The sequence below is a fragment of the Thermobia domestica genome, chromosome 9, assembly GCF_964235325.1.
Source record: "Thermobia domestica chromosome 9, izTheDome1.hap1.1, whole genome shotgun sequence".
NCBI classification, from domain to species: domain Eukaryota; kingdom Metazoa; phylum Arthropoda; class Insecta; order Zygentoma; family Lepismatidae; genus Thermobia; species Thermobia domestica.
Genome location: NC_137462.1, coordinates 201,108,654 through 201,132,278, shown reverse-complemented (window position 1 = coordinate 201,132,278; position 23,625 = coordinate 201,108,654). Strand labels below are relative to the sequence as shown.

Below are 23,625 nucleotides of genomic sequence, written 5' to 3'. Positions count from 1 at the left end.
AAATATGAGTACAATGTTTGCTCTTTCCTGTATATGAAGCTAACTATAATATTTTAATATAGAACCACACTTTTGATGACATATGATTAACATAAATTAACAAAATACTTTATCATGAAGTACAGAATTTTTCTGCTCTCTGCACTATCTCACATTTAGTACATTATTTTTAAAAATAAATTCTTGTTTCGTATATTTCTTGTAAATGAACAAATTTTGTGATTATTCTTTCCCCCATTTGTAACTCAGTGACATTTTTAAAAATATTTTCCGGGGCTGTAATAAAGGTATTCTACATTCCTAAACTTATAGATTCCCGTGTTCGTTTAAAGTCCATGTACTACTTTACGAAAAGTAATGTGCGTTGTGGAATTATTAGTGACACTATCATAGTACGTAAAGTTTTAATGTTGATGTCGGTATTACCCCAACAACCTGTCGGTCTTCCCCATAGAGTTAGGGATGACCGACAATTCTTCATCGTTCATTTCAATTGTGGCTCCACAGCCACACATTGCTTTTGTGTAACATGTATTGTATCTGTCAACTGGCTGAAATAATATACTTAATCATGGGCTATAATTCGTTTCTTTAATAATTCATTACAATCTTGTAGTAGCGTTAATGTCCTTAGGATGTCGGTATTGCCCCGAATGACCATTCTCGTGCTCGTATTTACTGTGTTCGTGTGTCCGGCCGGAAGACAACAAGATATCAAAGATAATGAGGATCAAAACTTAGAAATCGAGTACATTTATGGAGGTAGAATTCAAAGCGGAAGTGTAAAAATCAATCACTTCCGGTTTTAACGTTGATCGCTATAGAGTAGAGACGATAATAGATAGTGAGAACTGGTTTTCTGTAATGATTTTAGCATCTCATGAATATATTCCTTTTCCACTCTAATCTATCCACTGAAACCGGAAGTAGTAGAAACCTAGTACTATCACTTCCGGTTTCGATATCAATTCGAAAAATATCAGCACATACAAACCAAACTTCTTCGCGTTGTGTATGCGTGACACTGCTTATTGTTAAACCCCATGCGTACCAAGAAAAGCGTGGCTTAGTGCTACAATATATATATGAATAGATACCTGTGTTTCTAAGTATGAAAACACTTTCTTCAACATTGTCATTTCAAAACACAACCTTTAATGTAAGACTTTTGTTATCGATCTTATTTATTATTTTTTTAAAAGAAAAATGCAGATTTCTAGTGTTAGTTTCAAATGTTCCGTAGGTCAATACCTAATCAGCTTACACATATTGACACGAGAAACAACAAATATTCCGAAACAGGCCGGTAGCCTGCCCAAAACTGTAGGGGGCGCTGTAGAAGTTAGGGGCGCCCGATCCAACCATAGTATAGTTCATCACCATATTATAGTTCATTTGCAAGCCTACCGTAAAAATTTTAGAAGGCCAGCAAAAATTTAGGGGGGCAGCCCACCCTAATCCCCCGTGGATACGGGCCTGTTCCGAAAGTATACTACTTAGGTACATTCTTCAATTCGTCACATCAGTGAAGAGTAAAGAAAATAGGAAATGATCCTCAAGTATGGTTGTTATTTTGTCTTGACTCACAGAGTATCATAAACTGATCCTCAGTGTTCTATACAACCTCAAAGTGTATACCTATACTTCATTTGTATATACCCTGTATATAATTCCACTATATAAACTATTAAGGGCGAAATAAAAGTGAGTAGTAAAAGAAGAAAGTATCCATAATAGGTCATTTATACCTGTGGTCTCTTGTGACCATTCACTTCCCTTCGAAAAACGTTTTTGGCATCGACGCCCTCTGGAATTAAATCTTAAGTTCCCTTGACTCCTCACTTGTCAATTTCTGGCGCCGTGCCTGGAACTGTGGTTTGTAAGATTAATAGACACACTCTTACTCTGTCACGGAGAAAGTTTCTAGCTCGCTTTCCACAGGGTTTAACTCGATTTTGTTGACTTCCACAGCGTGTAGCTTTTACCTTACTGGTAAACAATATTTCTTGTGACAAACAACAAGTAGAAGTGAGAACTGTAAACAAAACAAAGAAAAAGAAAATGTTTTCAAGTTCTTGGAAGAAAATTTTCCCTCCTGAACACATCCTGATAAGGGCACTTATCGTAATTTAACTATAATATGGAAAGAATTCTCAAATCCCAATGTAGATTATACGGAATAAAATCTTAATAATCTTGATTAAAGGGCTGGATTCTATTGAATTTACAAAATGTCCTCCATGTCATGACTGGTTAAAATGTATATTTTATCTGCAGTAAAAATATTCAAAGTATTATAATACATATACAAAATACACAATAGGATTAAGACATATTCAGCTTTTTAGTTTAAAAAAAATCAATACAGATATGCAACTTTATATTTTTCTTTCCTTTTCTTTCTTCTTCTTCTTTTTAAAAGAACGCTCAACTTCAAATTGTCAATGCAACAGCTAAGAAGATTAGGATAGAGAAAAAGGAAAGCCATTGCAGTGATGCTATGTTGCAACGTCTGTATTTTGTCTAGCAGTAAACCATACTGTGTGTGTTTGTATTACACCGTAATTGAAATTCAAAGTTTGTAAAATAGATTGCAGGTTTACTAATTATGTGGCCTAGGAAAGCCGAGAGTTCATCGCCGCAGAGACTAAAGAATATTTAAGATTCAATCCTGCACCATTCCCGTGCAGTTGCAATTAGTATAATCTACTACAGTCATTTTAAACAGGCCTACTTATGACATTGGTAGAAGAATGGAACCAATGTTGGCAGCAAAAGATTAATACGTTTTTCTTAAGTTATTGTTATATTATTTATTTTAATGAATTGTTCGTTTACTCAGAGGAAGTGACGCGTTTACAGCTTCCATGGACGATACACCTCTGTAGAGTGTATTGCTACAACTACCCTGTTGTCCTTTCTGTTTCCCCATTTTTAACGAGGAAAACCACTTATATAAGAGCTATGTTATCATTATTCCAAACTAATATAAGACCATATGTTAATCGCCTTTGCTACTGAAACTATGGGATCTTTTAACCAGGATGCTAGGGAATTCCTAAAGGAAATTTGGTCGAAGTCAAGTCTCAAGACGGGAAGTGAATAACGTGTATTTCAGTGCATTCGTTTAACAACACAGTGAGGTAATGCGGTTAGCATCTTAAGTTTCTTTCCTTCTTCTAAAATGGACGATTTTTCTTTTTTTACTTGAAATGAACCACAATTTATGAAAACTCTGAATTGAAAAGCTTATTCAGGTAATTGGAGGCCCTGGGCGAATAGTGGATGATATGATTAATGATTGGAAGGAAAAAAAAACAAGATATGCACAGAGAAGCTCAAGCCAAGTTATAGTATCAGTTTCAACAAGCTCAAAGCAGCAATTCAGGTTACGAAAGGATTTAGTGGTCTATACAAGTAAACTTTGGGAAACCAAGGTAAATCACTTCCAATTAATTTTCAAATACATCGTCTCTTTTCGCTATATATGGATTGAATAATGCTTCATGATTGATTGACTTGTAGTACTCAAGGTAACTCTGCTTATATGAAGGATGGAGTTAATTTTAATTGTTAAAATTTTACATTTAAAAAATGAAATTAAATCTGTAAGTCCCACGATTATACCGGATAGGTTAAAGGAGACGATGATGATGGGAAATGAATGAAATGGTGGAATGAAGAAAATGGGAGGAAACGGGAGAACCCCGAGAAAACCTACGAGCACGGTTTTGTCCACCACAAAGTGCACACGGCGCGAACTGGGATCTAACCAGGGACCCCAAGCACTGGATATGAACGCTCTACCTCTGAGCCAATATTTTACATTTAGCAGTCAAATATTGTTATATCTTACGGTTTCATTTATAATTTTTCATTTGTATAATTGTAAATAAATATTTAAAATATTGCAAAAAATAAATTATTATTATTATTATTATTATTATTATTATTATTATTATTATTATTATTATTATTATTATTATTTTCTCTTATCTGTAGAAATACAGATGAATGTAACGATATTTGTTCACTAACTCCTCCTAGATCACTGAACTGATTTTGATGATTTTTGTTATATAAATTGACTCTCACCTAACTTACGTTTCTAGAACATTTTCTACAAAAGGGGGAAGGGTTCAAATGCTTTCCACAAATCTATTACTAAAAGGAGAAGAACAAGCATTTCAACTAATAGCATATGAAACATACCTCCAAGACAATGAACACAAGCTCCACTGTAAATCTATTTTGGACAATTGATAGATGTCGTCGCGTCTAGCCACTGAGATGAGATGATTCTGGTTCGACAGTGTTATCCTTATCAGACACTCATCTCACAGATTCCTTTAGTGTATGTGGCGCTAACCGTCCGTATTGCGAAGATTGTATCATAGGACGGAATATTCGGCATATTCTTGCCAGTATACTCGGATCTCAGAGATCATTTAGGACTGTCTAAAAATCTTTGGGGGATTTTGGGAGATAATGTGGTCTTCTGTGAATGTACTCTCACTTTCGTTCGTGTTTAGGAAAGACAGGATCGTAGCTGGTCATACATTTACGCTGTCTTTCTTGTCTTATTTTCGTTTTCAAACAGATTGTTATGTAGTCAATTCGACAGGAATGTTTACTGTATACAGGGCCGTCGCGACCAGAGGGCGCCGGAAAGACAAATCAACAAAATTTAAGGAATTCAGATTATGTTGGTAAATGATTTTTTAAAAAATAATGTTAATTCAGATATTTTAATAATGATTAGGCCCGGCTAAGCAAAATTTGTTTATTTATTTTCTTCATAAGATCAACACAACAGACTTGATGTCCAGTTATAACATCGTATACATAATCATCTAACATACACTAGACTATTATATATACATTATTATTTCAAACACAAATATACGTCGTTTAATTGTGCAGAAGTTATTGCCTGACAATTGTTTTAAACTTGTTTCCTGTTATACTAAATAGATACATCAACTACATGAAATCTAATCATTTCGTTATATGAAACACACATTCTCCACAGAGGAGACTTATGTAATATGTTAGTTCTTGTTTTTCTACAATAGAATGTAACAGTGTTTGCTGTTCTAGTCTTATCTATTGGGACACACGATACTACTTCTGAAACTAATTCTGGACAGTCAATTTTACCGTTTAATAACTTATGTAAGAACAACCGATCAAACATCCATATCCTTTTTTCTAATGTTTGAAAACTAAAATTCTTTACTAAGTCTTCATAGGGGACATACTTTGGGTAGAAATAGGTTTTCCTGTATGCAAGCATTTTTACAAATTTAAACTGTATATTTTCTATTGCATCAGAGTATTTAATGAAATTTGGTGTCCAAAGAGTAAAACAGTATTATAATTTTGACCTCATTTACGAAAACAAATAATCTAAATGTTGATTCTTTGTAGAAATCCTGCATTATCCTATCAATTAAACCTAGGTTTCTATATGCAGTTCTCGTTAATGCGTCAAAGTGTTGAGCAAAGATTAATTTGCTATGAAATATAACTCCTAGATCTTTGATAGTATTTGGGGTAGACGTGGAAGTGCCACTTATTGTATAGGTAAAGTTAATTGGATTTTCTTTTCTCGTGAAATATAGAAACTTATGTTTGGACACATTCAGGACTAATTTATTCTTATCATACCAAATTTTGAACTCCCTAGATCCTGTTGAAGTTTCACACAATCATCAATTGAACTTATTTTGGAGTGTAATTTTAGATTGTCGGCAAAATGAAGAACTTGGGAAGTTCCTATACACAAAGGAATATCATTAATAACAAGAAGAAACAGCAGGGGACATAGGTTAGATCCTTGAGGGACTCCCGATAGAGTATTGAATTCGAAAATTACTGGTAATGTAAAACATCATCTATGATTATTCAACCGGAACTCTTTCCAGTCCTCTGTGAGAACAAGTTCTTTTTTATCTTGGAATTTAATATGTTTATTCTATCCTATTACTATGTTGTGTATCAAGTTCAAAGTAAACAAGAATAGCACTGATTTCACACGTTTTCATTAACTTATGCTAAAAGCCATTCACTTAAAAAGAAATCACATAATACCAACTTCTTTTGTCTTAGATTATGATCTTAGATATCATATTTAAATCTAGGAGTACAAGATAAACTCTGGTTGTTTCTCATAACACACTGAAGGGGGGGTGCCTTAGGATTCTCACCCCGGGCGCTTACAACCCACGCGACGGCTCTGACTGTATATTGTTCCACTACAATGTCCACGTTTTACTAAATGATTACAATCACTATTAGCAAGTTAGATGACTCTCTCTTGTTAACAGTGCAGTATACTATATCCTGCCTTGCATTACCTGCGTAACACTCGCAGATCATTGATGAAGTTAATTCGATTATTCTCCTGTTGCAGACTCAGTCTGATATTCGGCATTAATCTAATATTTTGTGCAGGCAGTTTAATAGGTTTCTCAACTTATAGTAAAATGTTTATTTTGACGTGATCGCAAGCGTTTATAGATTACCGTAGACAGTATGGTGTTTATGGGCTTTGTAAGGATTCTCCAATTTACTCTGTTGAATTAGTTTACAAAATATGGGTAACTCTAAAACGAGACAAAGTACTAATAAAAAATAACCATTTGTCACCAGACGAATGTCGATAATGTACATTAAGTATAAGATTTAAGTAAGAGAATATAAGCTTCAATTTAATGTGTGTTTATTGTAAATATATGTTCGTGTGCGTATGTGTGCTATTTGTCAATGTACTAACTACTTCATACGGACAAAGTGCTCAGTACTCGAAAATTTGGTTTTTATGAAAAGAAATCAAAGAAGACTTCCTTTGTTTATTGATTTTAAAGGGTACAATTTCCTACTTCGATACAGCTGAAGAATATAGAGAAAATCAAAGTCTGTTCAGTGACGGACAGTTGAACTCCTACGCTCAACAGGGGCACAATGCTATTTGAAGCAAAAAGTTACGAGTGTGCTTTCGAAGATCTTAAGAGTATATGTTATCTATATTTTGGTGATGGATTAATTTCTAATGAATATTTAGAGAAAAATGGTTATTTTTCGAATATGTTTTACCTAAAATTATTATAGAGATAAGATTAAGTTATTCATCAAATATCACCTGAGTATACTTATATTCTCAAAGTTAGTTTAATACTACGGTTTTTCTGGTGCAATCTGAGTTCTCTGGATTTCTGTTAAACTTAAATAAATGGTTGGTTTAGATTTAATTTAGTGTATGTTTCCAACATCAAGCCTATATGAGGATTGGATTTACAGTTTAAGGAAGAATCGGAACCACCGTAATGCTTTCAAATTTTAATGTTGTCCTGCCTGGAATCGAACCCAGGAACTCATAAATAAAAGGTGCTCACGCCTGCCACTAAACTAGCGGAAATAGCTGCTTTAATAGATGGTTACACACAATAATACTAATTCCGTTATTCAACTACATCTTCACATTTAATGCATAGTTAGTCTCATACCATATTAGCCTCTACATTAGTTTGCAATTTATATGTTACACATACAAACAAAATTCGAAACATGGAATGGCCCCGCTTAGCGTAGTCATTAATACTCGTCTTTGGCGCGAGCGGTCCCGGGTGCGATTCCCGGTGTGGACATTAAGCCATTCTGAGTGAGGTTTTCCTCATTGACACCAGGGAAATACCGGGATGGTACCTAACATACAAATCCCAGACCGCTTCCTTTCCTCGGACAGTTTGATCGCCGAGGGACATCATCCCTCATACGTGAAGCGCTAACATGGCTATAGATGGCGGAAGCCCAGGAATCTAATTCCTAATCTAATCGAAATCGAAACATGGGGGCACTTATTACCTAATATTATATACTCAACATATTTTCGAGCTCCTTTCTGTCTATATGGTTATCGTATGCGCCATTTTGCGGGAGATTTGGGTTTGATTCTGGAGGGAGCTTGTGAGGTTTGCATTCCACGTTAAGCTATAGGCCTACGTTTCATGTACTCTCGGTGCTGAACAGGACGCTAAACTTCAAATCAACCAATCAATATATGAGCGGTTCCGGCTAACTTTCGAGTAAACTGGAAAAGATGGTTGACCATTCCCATGCAATTCAATACAATGACACATACCAATCAAGCTTTCCTTGCCATCCGCAGGTACTTTTTCCAAATTAAACTACTTACATACTGTTCTGTTGGTTCGACCCCAACTCATTTCACCTAATAATTCAATATAATCGGAAGGGGCAGGGGCACTTTTCATTATGTTGCTCCGAGTCACTCATACCTTTGTCATTAGCATAAGGAAAATGTTCTGCAAAATATACAAATAAGGTAAGAGGACAGAATTGACGATACCACAAACCTGCGACGTTATAATCATAATTTCCTGAGTAAAAACTATAAATTTACAGGATGAATATCTTATTGTCCCGATATCAGAGTGCCAAGTATGGGTGTGGTTTGGAAATAGCGAATTTTGTATTTTCCAACTTATCTATATATCACCTGACATGCACACTGCCACACTTAGTTCGAGAGAAGATCGACTCTCATATCATAGCCATCCATTACCTCGCAGTAGGGTCTCACTGAACACAGCTGAACACGTTCTCGGCAGTTAGGAGGTGTTAGGGATAATCATGCGACATGAACGTGAAATGTATACTTGCCTCCAAGACTGCATTGTTTAGTGTTCATACATTCCCATGGATAGCTCTGATTGCACTGGCAATCCCTTCAGTTACACAAGCCAAAATTATCTATCCAAGCGCTTCCCAAAGGATAGCAGGAGCACAAGTGGAGTAAATCTACTATGGAAGTCTTCCATCTACCTTCGTCACGTTGTCCAACGACCTAACAGGGTATCCTCTACAGGCATTGCGGTAAATCTGAAGTTTGGATGGCCGGTATGCTGGATTCTTCAAACTAAGATTAGTGCGTCATTTATAAACACACATTCTATTATGAGAATTTCATTCGATTCGAAGGATATATATATATGGTGTTTCAAAACAATGCCGACAACGTTTGGGAGGTGATTCATGACATCAAGATAAGACATGAAGTATAGACCAACCTTGGTGCACAAATTCTTCCTTTCGGAGTTATAGGCTGCCGCAAACATGAAAAAATGAACTTTAAATGTCCATAGCTCCAAAATTATGGGGTCTACCGTAGTCGGGTCAAGACTTCACTTAGAAACTAGTATGCGCTCTATCTAAATATCCAAGTTTCAGATTCCTGAGGTACTTCTGAAACAATTTTTATAGAGGTAGTTGCTGAATACTACAAATTATATACCCGCAGCCAAACCCCTCTATAAAAATTGCTGCATGAGTACCTTAGGATTCTGAAACATGTATTTTTGGATAGTGCATTTATTAGGTCCTAAGAGAAGTCTTAACCTGACCACGATAGATCCCATAGTTTTAGAGCTATGGTCCTTTAAAGTTCATTTTTTCATGTTTTCGGCAACCTATAACTCCGGAAGGAAGCATTTATGCACCCTGGTTGGTCTATACTTTTTGTTTTAACTTGGTGTCAGGAATCAACTCCCAAACGTTGCCGGTATAGTTTTGAAACACCCTATCTATCTATCTATCTATCTATCTATATATATATATATATATATATATATATATATATATATATATATATATATATATATATATATATATATATATGAATTAGGATCCCTTCCCAAAATTTCGTACTATTTTTAAATAATATAAAGTAGTATAAATTAGTAGTGTGTTTTGTCTGCATTAGGGGCGCAATCACACGGGGGTCCACCCAATTTAGAACCTCTCATTTCGATTTGAAAACCCGTCCCTAGCAATAATTTTTGGGTGCGCGCCTTCTACCAAATATATTTTGACACAATAGTAACTACTTGTAGGGTCTTCGTAATCTGTTGATGACAGCCAAGTTTTGGAAACTGTTTCTTGCTAAACGTAGAATATTTCGAACATCATTGTTCGAAGTCGATCCTCAGTCTTCATTGATGCAATGCTTCGCAGTATGCAAACTTCAACTAACACAAAACAATCTAACAACATTGATTAAACAATTCATGTTACTGTCGTGGGTACGAGACTGTGTTTACTTGGTCTTGCATTCTGGTTGTTAGTTTTGGAGCTTCATTTTCATACATTAAATTTCAATTTCGAGTTTCTTTTACATATACCATACGTAAAATGTGCTTACATTGCAATTCAATTGTTAGTTAAATATTTTTTCTTTCAGTTCCACATTATGTAATACTGCAAGAATAGAATATTATTAACAGTAGAGTACAAAGCATTTCATATCCTTTCAGAATTTTTGGTACACAAATCTATATATGATAAATGTAAATTTTTCATAATATCTTGGACGGACGGAGAATTAAAACCTATAATTATTCCCTTTGCGTACGCCAGTGATTGTTAATGTTCTTATTCTTCATATTTTCAGAGACACCGCTATGGTTGCTACTGCAGATCGCGCCAATCAAGAACGAGAGGGACCTCGTTGTCCTTTTCCTGCTCACGTTCAGGGACATCACGGCCTTGAAGCAGCCCATCGAAACGGACGACAGCAAAGGAGGTAAGCCAACTATTATTGCTTTCAGATATGTCATATAAAAATATATATCTAGGTAGAGATTTGCCTAGTTCTCATGCTAGAACTAAGTTGAAACTGCCGGCCAAAATTAGCTGGTTGGGATCCAGGCGCCATTGATGCAGTATTATGTACCTCTCACTGAAATATTCACTGGTTGTTATAATCCTCTTTCCATAAAGTTAGTAAGCAAAAAACTTTTTCACAGACCATTAGTTCCGGTATACTTTCGTGCGCCGTGTTGGTCCGACAGCACGAATAAGTAGCTTTACTTGTGAGCCAACGGCTGGGAATAGAGTCATAAACTTAATATTACAATGTTGGTCCCATCGGACCAACGCGGCGCAGTAGGAAAGTTCACTGTTGGGCCCATCGGCCCAACACGGCAGCCAACATGTTAGGAACAGGATATCTTAAGAACCATGAACATTCGTATTAGAGAGATCTAATTGCTTAAATATCTGAATAGAAGACGTACTTACGATTGTAGCTTTCCAACGTTTTGAAATCAGTGGCAGATACACGGGGAGTCGCGATGAGGATGATGGTTTCCCCCAAGAGACTTAGTTGCTCTGTTGATTATGCTTTACATATCCACTGTTGTTAGAATTATATATATATATATATATATATATATATCGTACATAGATAGATACACATCTATCTATCAGTCAATTGATCGATAGAGAGCGAGTAGATGAACTATCTATTTCCAAGACATTGTTCTTCAGTTGCGATTGATTCGAAGTCCACTGATGATAGGTGAACATATTTCAATTCGACTGGTTCACCTCCTTTTTTTCTTACTTCACTTAATCCGACGGTGTTCTGGTTGATCATCCTTAGCCCTCTTTCAGCCCCTAGAATCTTGATCCTGATTAAAGAGATATTATGTTATAGCAATGATCAGTTTTAAATAGCAACGTGGCCGTAACTTCAGGTATTTTAAAAACCCTTTGCCTGCACGTGATTTTGAACGTTCCCTTGCCTAGTCACAATTTGACTTTTGGAGAAGGAAAACCTTTACCTTACTTTATCGTATCATGATGATTTATGAAAGAAATTTCTAGGTAGCGGGCAAAAATCAGCAGGGTGGCCAAGCATGATATTAATAGCATTTCCTGTCCACTCACTTATAATTTGTGAAACCTTGATATTGTGGAAAGGAAATTTCCAGTCTTCATTACTGGGATGTACGCTTTGGACATTTGATGGCTTATCCAGTCAAGTGCGTTAATGTTCGACTTATCCTTAGTATGCAGGTGTCTTCCCGGTTAAATATTGAACACCATTTGCAGATACTCATAACACGCTATTCAGAGGATTCTACGAAGAAATTAGAGAGTTTAATAACAAGAAAAAATAACTACGTAAATATTATCATGGGAGACTTCAATACCAGAATACGATAAAGAGGAGCAATCAAAATATCAATAAGAAATGTATAATATGGCAAACGAGCCAAACATATAAACTTTTTAGTAGAATTCGCTGAAGTCAAAAAGTTGTACGTTATGAATTCTTTCGTCTAGGAAAAAATCATTCAAATTAATGGCCATTGCGACATTCCAGTGGAACATAATAAAAATTAACTAGATCATGTTAAACAAGTGATACGCCATTGAGGACTGAAATGTTCTAAACTGGTTTAACAAAGAAAGGCGTATCGTTTAGTAAGGTGCATCTGAAAAGCATCTCACTAAGACGTCCTTACTAAAGCACTTACTAAGGAAGATTGTAGGACGACAAGGACGTTTGTAGAAGGAGATTCTTCAATAGCAGCGTAAAGTATTTCATCTTAGACTGGAAAACTATTTTGGTGCACTCGAAGAGAATATTGGTATATCAGAAGCTAAGAGGAAAATTTTCAAAACTTCTGATGGATACAACTACAAAGATAAGAAGCATTACGAATAATAATAAAGAGAAGAGCGCCTCCGAACAACCAATGTTAAGAAAAGAAACGAAATGAAGTATAATAGTGGCAAGGACGTCTAAAACAGATATTCATAGTCGTTTTCAGCGTCATATCAAGAATTTGACTAACATATGATACCAATTTACGTGTTTAAGACACACGTTACTAACGTCAGAAAGGATTTATATATTTAAAAAAAGGCCAGCCAGGACTTTTCCGCAGGGTTGTCTAAACACATTAGAAGAAACTAACGTATAAGAGAATTATTCCCCATTATCTTGATTTGTTTTAATATGTTTGGTCAATCATGCGAAAAAGTCTAACTGGCCTTTTTCGATGTAGATAATTCCTACCGTCACTAACGTGTTTCTAAGGCCTGCTATACACTATGAGATAAGTCATAGGATATATCTTAGGATTTATCTTAGGAAAAATGTTGACATGTCTCGTCGAAAATCCTACCCTTTGTGCCATACACGTGAAGATTTTGCCTGTCCAACCGAATGTCGTTGCGAGGTGTTGATCCATAGTGCATTATGGTAAAAAGAAAAATGACGCCTACAGTTGAAGAAGCAATTAGTTCTATTTAATAAAAGTCCAAAATTGAAGAGTCCCTATGCTAACTTTACTGCACATCCTAATGGTATTCATACCAGGCTCTATATTGTTAAATTGTAGCCCTCTAGAAAAAAAGCATAAAAATCAGAAAATAAATTAGCAAAACATACCTCATCAGTCCCTTCAAAACTCTTCATTTTGTCGAGTATTTTTGCTCTTTCACTCATATACGATTGCCGAAGATGATAAAACTTCTGTTTCACATCCTCCGAAGAGATGCGGGGAGAAAACAAATTTGTTTTCAATTTCTCTCACCTGATGTCGCTCAAATCGAAATCTTACGAGTTTTCTTTCCGAAATAAAGCGTGCTCTAAACAAGATAATCTCATAGGATTGTTCAGAATATGGCAAATGACATGTGATCTGATACCATACACATTGAGATTTGATTCTGGGGAAAAATCGTAAGAGATTTCCTAGAATTTATCTCATAGTGTATAGCAGGCTTAAATACGGAAGTTTGCATCACGCGTTAATAAATCTCTTAATAAGACGAGTAAAATGACTCTGCATAGCGCTCAACATGTTAACACTTTGCAAACCAATATGGAAGTACATTACGCAATGGATAAGAAAATTCAACACTTAGATTGTGAAAGAACAATTGGAGGCATGGTCCTAAGGTAGGCGTTACAGAGCCTAAGCAATGAAATGAAACAGATCATAGAGTTTAAGGAAGAGGATGGCAAAACCACTTAAAACCTTGGAGAAAAACTTAAAAGGGCTCAAGCAGTGGCGTATTTACGGGGGGCTTCCGGGCTTAAGTCCCCACCGAAATCTTACTTACTATAGTAAAGTATATGAAATATCTTGTAGAATTTTCACATTTTCAGACAAAGCCCCTCTCCCGAAAGTTAGCAAAGCCCCCTCCGAAACAAAATCGTAAATACGCCACTGGGCTCAAGTATTCAACAGCAAATTATATACAAACGATGAACATTAAGTTAAAGAAAATGGGTATTAAGAAACAGAGATATCCAGTGCAGCAGGAATAAGTTTCATACTGTAAGAAGTATGAAACGAAGAAAGGTACCAGTTGATTTATATTAGATATAGCAAGCTTGTGAAAAACCAGGAAAAATCCTAGCATAGCTTTATACAAAACGACTACCAAGTGGTTGAATGCTCTAGAAGTGGAGCACCATAATCATACTACTGCCTAAGAAAGAGCACAAATTATACTTACGCATTTCTAGGCGTACACATTTTTCTGAGATATTTACATAAGTATTGAGTTCCAATTAGATAAAGTTATTCTCAATCAACCAAAAGAATATACTGCATTGAGAAATGGTTACAATACAGTAGGTCATATTCAAGTGGTAAAGGAACTGATAGAGAGGTCAAACGAATCTGAATTACTCATATGTACTACGTTCATTCTGTGAAAAAAGGTTTTAACTTGGTAAAGACCTCAGCACTTATTTACACTCTTAAATCATGCTCTGCAGGCCCGCAACTAGAGGGGGGCTAGGGGAGGCCAGGCCCCTCTAAACTTTTCCTGGCCCCTCCAGACCTCAATACAAAATTCACAATTTAGATATTTGTAAGAGATTTTTTATGACTTACCCGCCTAACATATTCATGCCCCCCCCCTCCCAAACTTCTGTGGCTGGTTTCGGGCCTGATGCTGTGTCGAAGAACTTTACATAAAAGTCATAAATAATAATATACATACCTAACAGTTTTCGTTATATAAAGACAATAAGAATCCAGGGAAAGAGTATCAAGGTGAAGTATTTCTTAAGAATAAGACAGATCTACAAGATTTGATAAGAGAGTATGATTTGAAGAGCAAGAAAATCGGGTTGAAAGTGATGGAAAATACCAACATTATGTTCATCGTGAAACTAACTCGTTTCTACTGTTACGTGCGAACTTCAAAGATAACATTCAGGTTATAGACAGATCAAATTATGAAAAAAGAATTTTGTTATGTTTTTGTAAAGGTTGCACAATATGTATCTTAGAGGAACACAGTATGTTTAGAGGAATTGTAGGAACTACAATGTTGTATGTAATTCTGGACAACCTGTAACTATAATCTGGTTCAGTGTGCTATAAACTTCACTTTCTAACGACAATTGGTGGGTAGAAAATATAGTGATTGTGAAAACAGAAGTCGAATTTAACATTTCAACAGATTTACACTTTCCCTGACCTCTATAATCCGAAAAAGGTTATATTTGATCGCCTCTTCGTCTTGTCTGTTCATCCCGATCTAGTCCATATATCATGATTGGGAACCCTTTTTCTTTCAAAGTCTACATTGACAGTGTCTATATTCCAAGAAGGCCTCGTATGATAGTTTTGAATAGACGTAATTTCTGTATTTATTTTCAAATTTACATGAAAATCTATACCATTATAACATTAAAAAAAAAAAAACAAGGTAAGATAATTTATTGTTCATTCACATTTTCAAATTCTCATTTTTTTCCCTATGTAATTTAGAACTTTTCACAAGCCCAGAAGGCCGCACGGCATGACTCTTTAGGTTGCAGATTCCCTACTCCCTGGACAATACTGTTAACGTATCCGGACCAAATTTTATATTTAATGTTTTTTATAAGATTTTCCAGGAGAATTTTATTGAATTCTCCTCCTAGTGCCAGAAAGTTGTAGAATATTATTAGCGGTTAATAATAATTTAAAATTTCAAAGACGTATACCAATCCATAAAACCAGAGGAGTATTTAGGATTTGGTAGGGGCTATGTACAACACGGAGAAGCAGGGGCAATTGCCTACCTGAGCTTGAGAATTAAATATATTTTAATTTATTCATAAATTGAAGTTTTAATGGCAAGAATTGCAGACTGGTGAATCCTATATGATATGATACAAAAATTTAGCAGTGAATCTAAGTTTTTATTCTACCATAGAAGAAAACGGAAGCATCCTCTTGGCCTATCTAATTTTCCGGGCTACTTATTGCCCCCTCTTGATTTTCTTTAAATTTACCTTCCTTTATAACTAAACGATGTAAATATTTCTTTGCTATAATAACTAAAGTCCCGTTATGTTGACATCTGTGTAAGTTGGTTTGAAACACCAGTTTCGCTTATTAGCTTCTCTTAGTTTTGGTGTTACTGAAGACGGCCGACTTGAATCACAATAACAACGGTCGAAAGTGGGAAGGAGAAACGAAAGAAAGTAAAACTAAGAAAAAGAAACAACAAAAGAGTACAATGGACGAAAGAAAGGAAAAAGAACACAGTTCTTACACGGAATGAAATTTGACAAATACAGTATTCTTTCTGAACAAAGGGCATAAGAAAATGGAAAGTCAATGAAATTCTTAGAAGTGCTAAGAAGGATTATTGTTATACGTGGAATGCGAAAAATGAACAAATTTATTTCCGTGAGGGCTTGAGCCCAAGGGGGCCCATTTTGTGGTTTCCAAGGGGGGCAAGTATAAGCAACGTTTCAAACATAGTTTCAAATTTTGCTGTAACTAATGTAAAAATTCTATTGGGTTTTCGATATTCCCAAGTACAATTTCCTCTTAGGGGGGGCGATCGCCCCAACTCGCCCCCCTGATGGGCGCCCTTGCTTGAGCCCGTTAGCCCCCCTTAATATGCCACTGCATAAAAGTTATTACCCTAAACAAAATGATATACACGAGTAGTTTTCAAGAAAATGGAAAGCATCGAATTTCTTTGTAAACCTAAAAAATGATGCTGTACAATATATACCCCATCTATTAAGATAAAACTGTAGATCTGAAAAGGTAGAGGAAGGCATGACGTCATGCCGTTCCCGTGCTTATCTTTGTCCATTGTATACTTTTAGGAGATGGAGGGATGCCATAAATATTTTCCGGAAGTAGGGGAACGACATCTCCCCGCGTTCCCCCTTACTTTTATCCCCTGAATATACCTTCATTAAGCCCTTCATTATCACAATAAGGTAATGATAATATCATACATAGTACAGTTAATTATATAAGATCGGAAATTATTATTAATTCTTATAATAATTGTTCAATAATAATATTGTTCAAAGTTAAGACATAATATTGTTCAAAGTTAAGATATACATCAATCGATAGTTCACATCGAACTGAACAAAATCAAATGTTTGAAGATGAATTCTCCGAGAAAATCCAAAAACAAAACCTTTTCTGACTATAAAAATTACCATTATCCAGGAGTACTTTCTAACAAAGTTTTACATTTTTTTGCTCTGGTTTATTTATTTATCAACTTAAGGTAATGAAAAAATAGATATGTAGTATGATTACTTGTATTTAACGGTAGCATTCAAACAAATATGTATGTGCTTATATGACAAGTCGGGGCTACATTTAAACACTCATTTTAAACCTCTGCAAGGCCAAAACTAAAGCGCAATGGCTATTTTAGCGAATGCATTTACAAGCTGGAATAATAAAAAACAGTTTTGTACAGTTTTATTGTTGTATCTTTACATTTGTAGAAAATATGTACATTTTTTTTCTAACCACACACCAGAACTTTGAACTTTACAGATTTTTTTTCTTTCCTAAAATTGGAAGTCCAGTTAAATGAAGATTTAAGAAAAATGGAAAATGTAGAGTTTTGTACTTAAAGAACCCACATTTCTAAAGAATCCAGATTTCTTGCCTTTCACAGTTTGCATACTTTTAGTAAAATTTCTTGATTGTATTAATAGTATCCTGATAATACCTGGCTCCTACTTCTCTTATAGCCCTTTGTCTAAACATTTTAATGCAATCAAATACTAGAGTAAATGTCTTAAAAGTTTTATAAATGTTAAAACTTAATTCAATCTTGAGTTCCTATTTAAATTTTTACACACACACACACACACACATACACACACTACCGTGAGAAATCTGTTCGTATTATTTATGCCTTAAGCACACCATACACTGTAAAAAATCGTTGTGTTATTTCAACGACATGCCTATGTGTTAATACGATTGTGTTAAAATATAACACAAACAACTGGTTAGAACAACTCATTCTCCATTTGAAGTTGTGTGTCAAATGCTGGTAGTTGAAATGACACACAGCCTGTGTGTTAAATTAACACAAGTGTAGAATCTTCGGTGTTGTTTTCTGCCTTTTGTTGCCAATTATGTTGGGCATCTAATTATAAAGGCTTATGAATAGAAGCTACAGACAAACACAGTAGAAAGAAATACTTAAACAAATCCAGGTATATGCAAAATTTCAAAATGCAAACCGCGCGATGTGTTTTCAATTGTTTTACATAATGTTTCTGAAGAAACCCTAACAGCACAATATGTGCTAGGCATGTGCCATTTAGGTGTTCTAAATTCATCTCCCACATTTGATGCATTTATTGCTTCTTTATCTAAGCGATTGTGTACTAGAAGCAACAAACGCATCAACTTTATTAGATGGTAACTGGCGCCGATCATTTGAAAGTGAATATGGAAAAACTATAAAATAAAATAAATAGATAGTCGTCATTTTGTTATAAAATTAGGTCTACATGGCCAGCAGATTTGATCTTATCCCGAACTGTTATCGTCGAATATACGCGGCCTAAAGGAGCACTCTGATTAGCCAAATTCAAAAGAGCTCAGTGGTTCCTGCCCCTTCCCCCGCCACTGGAGTACATTTTTTTACTTGTTTAAAGTGTTTTTTAGATTCAGCATAATGTAAACACATTACGCATATAGGCGATTTAACATATTTTTGGGGAGTAATTTTGTGGTTCATTAAGGCTTATGGCACGGCTCAACACCGGTTGTATGTTAAAGACGTAACACACCTCTGTTAAACGCCAACACCGCGGGGTATGTGTTGAACTAACACTGCATAATGGTAGTCACGCTAGAACCACTGCCCTGTGTTAAAATTGAGTTGAATTAACACAACCATTTTTTTACTGTGTACAGTCAATGAACTACTACTGCATACTACAGTAACTTTCTACAGCACACCACTGCTAAATACAAAGCAACCTCATAAACACTTGCTACAGTACACTTTTACTTACACTTGCAAATGGTTACATGTGTTTATTGAGACAAGTAATGTATATTTGCAAACATACTCTATAAAACAATCAGAATCTCTCATTGGCGGCATATTGGGACCAATACCACCTAGTTGCATCTTCATTTGTACGAAATTTTGGACCAGATCCGTCATATTTCTTCTAGATGTTATTTAATGCGTTTACATCAGTGTATACAATTGGTCTTAGTAGGAAAGATATTCATATTAAACTAATTGAGCGTCCTTTCTCCGTATGTGGAAAATAGACTTGTGGGAAATATTTGAAGGGTGTATATGAATCCCCTTTCAATGGTCACTCGTTTATATTGTTGTTTAACCGCGCTGAACTTAACGTCCATTAATTCGCTACAGCCCATAAGGAGCTATAGCAGGCCAGATAGCGCTTGTTCAACTGGGTGATGTGGGGTTCATTATTCTGATTTCGACCGGATTTGGATACTTATAAATTCAAGTAGTTCCTTAATGCTAAGTCAACACCAAAAATTTTAGTGCGGTAATAAGAGGTTTTGCATATGGAAGTCGCGTGCATTAACACTTTATCTACGTAGGAGATTATTAATACAGGGTATCCCGTAAATAATTACCAAACTTCAGGTGTGAATTCTTGAAATCCAATGGAGTAAGAAGCTTCACACGAGCACAGGTGTTTAGGAGCTTCTGAAAGAAGATATTACAGGAAATTGAAAAATCCAGAACCAAATTAATTTAATGGAATACATTTATTTAATATATTTTTTATTTATTTTGTCTTATTTTACATGAAGAAGTTAGAGTTAGCCATGCTTTACCTCCCATTTAACCATACAATAATTTGGATATAATTAGTATTATAGAACAATAATCGAAATAACATACATCCACAGATACAGATATAAAATTATTGTAAATAATTCAAACTTATAAAATATGAACTTTTACTCATTGTATAAATACATGAAACCAAAATGTTAGTTACATTTACAATATATATATATATATATATATATATATATATATATATATATATATATATATATATATATCAAATTGTTGTCCATTAGCTCTAATACACGCTTCAGCGCGCCTTCCCAAGAACACACTTAAATTTTCAAAGATGTCAGGGATTTGACGACTGACGTTGCAACTATGAATGATACGTTGTCTAAGGACATCGACATTAGGAATGAGTTCTTCATATACCAGCCTTTGATCATATATTAGCCTTCATCGGATTCAAGTCTGATTATCGTAGGGGTCATGGTACTGTGCCTTCACAATCACTTCACCGTCTGGGGTAATGTAAGTCAAGGAAATGTCTGACTGCACGAGAGTAGTGAGGTAAAGCACTATCGTGCATAAAGTACTTGCGAAATTAACGTTCTCCATTAACATATATAGTTCTTCTTCCTGGAAACGAAGATAGAAATGTCCTTGGTGTCAACGTGCTAATAATAATGGTTCCATCAATTGTTTTTTGACAATGCTGTACAACACGTTCAGAGAAAAGTGTATTTGGTGATAGCTTTCGACCACGACATAAGGATTGTTGAAAGTCCAAATGGTGTTAATTGTGAATGTTTCAAATTTCTCCTCTTGTAAATGTTGCTTCGTTGGTAAAGAAAGCTCGCCGTCCAAACTCTGAAAGGGCTCGTTGCTAAAGAAACCAATTACAGAAGTCTAGACAAGTTGGATAATCATCTCGTTCCAATACTTGCACGCTGTATGCGAAATGGGTGCATATTTTCATCATTCAATGTTCTCCATGCTGACATTCGTGATAGTTCATGTAGCTGCTCCAGCTAGCGAATACTAAACTTCAAGGTTACCCTAAACTGAGCGTTTGTTGGTGCATGGGACGATGTTTTTGTCGATCTTGGTGTTGATGTGGTCGATGTACCTGATATAAACGGCGGCGAACGTCTTGAAACATCCGAACATTTGGTACTGGACGAAGTGTAAAGCGTTGCTGTATAACCTCTGTGCTTGATGACAATTACCATCGACCAAACCGTGTATGTAGTGGATGTCCTCTAGTTGCACGTTTGTGTATCATATCGTAATGTTTCATGAGACATCCTTTTTAGACCGCATTAGAGTTCAAATGAAAAACAAATGTATATTTACTCACTACACACGCTGGAAGCCCTTTCAAAACACTTCACAACACACGCTAAAATAGTTTCAAATGCCACATTCATGATAATGGACCGAAATGTCTTATTTGCAACCTTGAGTGTGAAAAAGAAAAAAAAAGTGTGTATATTGTAGTGTATGTACTGCATAGTGTATATGGATAGAATGTAAAGCCAAGTCAAGTCATGAGTGGGAACCTTTCACCCCTTGTGGGGATGATATATCATTATCTTATTAATTTAGAGTATTCTAGATTTCATCTAAATAAAAGAATTCTTATTATCGGACTTCCGAAGAGAAATAAAATGTAATAAATATATGACCGTGTTTATTTTAACTTGAGTTCCCAGTCACGACCCTCTTTTTCAGTTTTTATTTTTGAAAAGAAGAAAGAAAAGAAGAAGAACGAGATGAAGAAGACAGAAAGAAGGGAAAAGAGGGAGAGTAAGAAGATGGAGGAAAGAGGAAATGTGTTATTGGTTAATTTAGGGGATATGGTAAAAGGAAGTTAAGAGTTGTCGAATTGAAATCGGTTTTAAGGATTATTGGTATTCGATGGTCGAAATAGCCACATGTCAACTCACACACACCGGACCTAGCACCAAGATGATCACATTTTTGGGGGTCACCCCAGGCTAGCGCCGAAGATCAATGAGAAAGTTTATATTATCATTTCAAAACTGTTCGATGTTAATTCAACACTTGAGGTTTAAATTCTGAGATCGATTGTACTGTTAAACTGGTCGCAGGAGAAAAAAAAACATATTTAATTGGTCTCTGGAGATTCAATATTCCAAAATATTAATAAACAATGGTTAGTTCCGGCTTCTCTTGTTCTCTTCTCTCCTCTCATAGAGCCATTTCAGATAGAATCAGTGTTTTCTACATATAGGTAAACACAAATATTTCAATTCAAACTAAATCTAATGTCCAGCCACAAACACACTCATACAGGACAGTGTATAGGATTTGTATATTTAAATTAAACTAACCTAACTACAATTCACAAAACAGTTTATTACATCTATAAAAAAAGTAATTTAGCAGAACACAGGAGGGTAATAAGTACATAGGTTAGAGGAAAAAAAATTGCAATCAATCTTCACATAGATAGGATAGTCTGGAATACTACATTATATGCTCACATATCAATGAATTTAAATACATTGAAAGCAAAAGAAGAATTAATAAAAAAAACACATAATGATACTACAAGTATTGACAATAGGGTGTCAACATACTTAAATTTTCGTAAAATGAATGAAAAATTAAAAAAAAAAATCTTTCGTTGACCATTCTACAACGTTGTGTAATTCAAAAAAATGTTCAAAAAATAATCTTCGATGAGTTTGGTTCTTTTTAAGCCAAATTTGTTCAACATTTGAGTCCTGTCTCAAATAACTAACTTTAATTTATGTAACGAGACTCACTTGCACTAATCAAAGCGTCCATATTTATCTTCCGTGGTCTCTAACTAACTAACTAACTATATATATATATATATTATTATATTATTGCATCACTCGATGTCTATTATACGAAACTTTCAGTTCATATTTTTGTTTTTATCATATAACTGTTAAGATTACTAAATTTCGAAGTTCAACTTCTCATCCCCAAACATAGGGATCATATCTTTCAAGGTAAACTATTTTAATGAACTAAGTCCTCGGACCAATCCTGGGTCCCTCATACTAATTTAACATATCAGGTAATTCATGTCAACATTTTGTAGCACCAAAACAAATTTATTCCGTGAAGTTCGTGGAGATTCGCACACGCTGGTAACATTCAATAGTTTCACTTTTGAGACGTACCGGGAGGATTTGGGGCACACTGTTTCAGAATTTCGAAGTTCGTAAGTCACAGGAAAGAAAACTATAATATCACCGAATCGAAGTTTAAAAAATTTTAGCTACGACCTGCCATTTGAATTTCAGTTACATGCAGATTCAATTTACAGTGAGATTAGTCAAAACACACATGCATATTAATATGTTTACAACAGATTATCATTTCTACATAACGCGGCAATCCACAACAAACTACATTAATATCGGGTGTTCGAAAACTATGGCAACCTAAGACGTCAAGGGTAGATACCGAGCCCATACTAAATATATTCATTAATATATTCCATATAACTACTTATTATATTCATTATTACTTAAAAATCAATAATAATATTATCGTCGATAAATATATTTCATATACATATATATTCATATTCATGTCAATATTCACTATACATTCACATTTCTCTCTTTGGCTCACATGACCCTGACAAAACACATTTTTTTCAAATAGGTTGCAAACTTTACAAGAAATCCCGACAAAATAAAATTTTCATTAGTATCCGCG

The 23,625-nt window shown here is 35.1% G+C and overlaps 1 protein-coding gene across 1 annotated transcript in view; it reads left to right on the top strand.

Annotated features, from left to right (window-relative positions):
- The window catches only part of eag (potassium voltage-gated channel protein ether a go-go), a 750,678-nt gene that overhangs the window by 632,665 nt on the left and 94,388 nt on the right, over positions 1-23,625 (top strand). Inside the window, exon 6 of the mRNA XM_081725716.1 lies at positions 10,472-10,603. Within this exon, the coding sequence (XP_081581842.1) occupies positions 10,472-10,603 (132 nt within the window). The remainder of the gene's footprint in view (positions 1-10,471; positions 10,604-23,625) is intronic.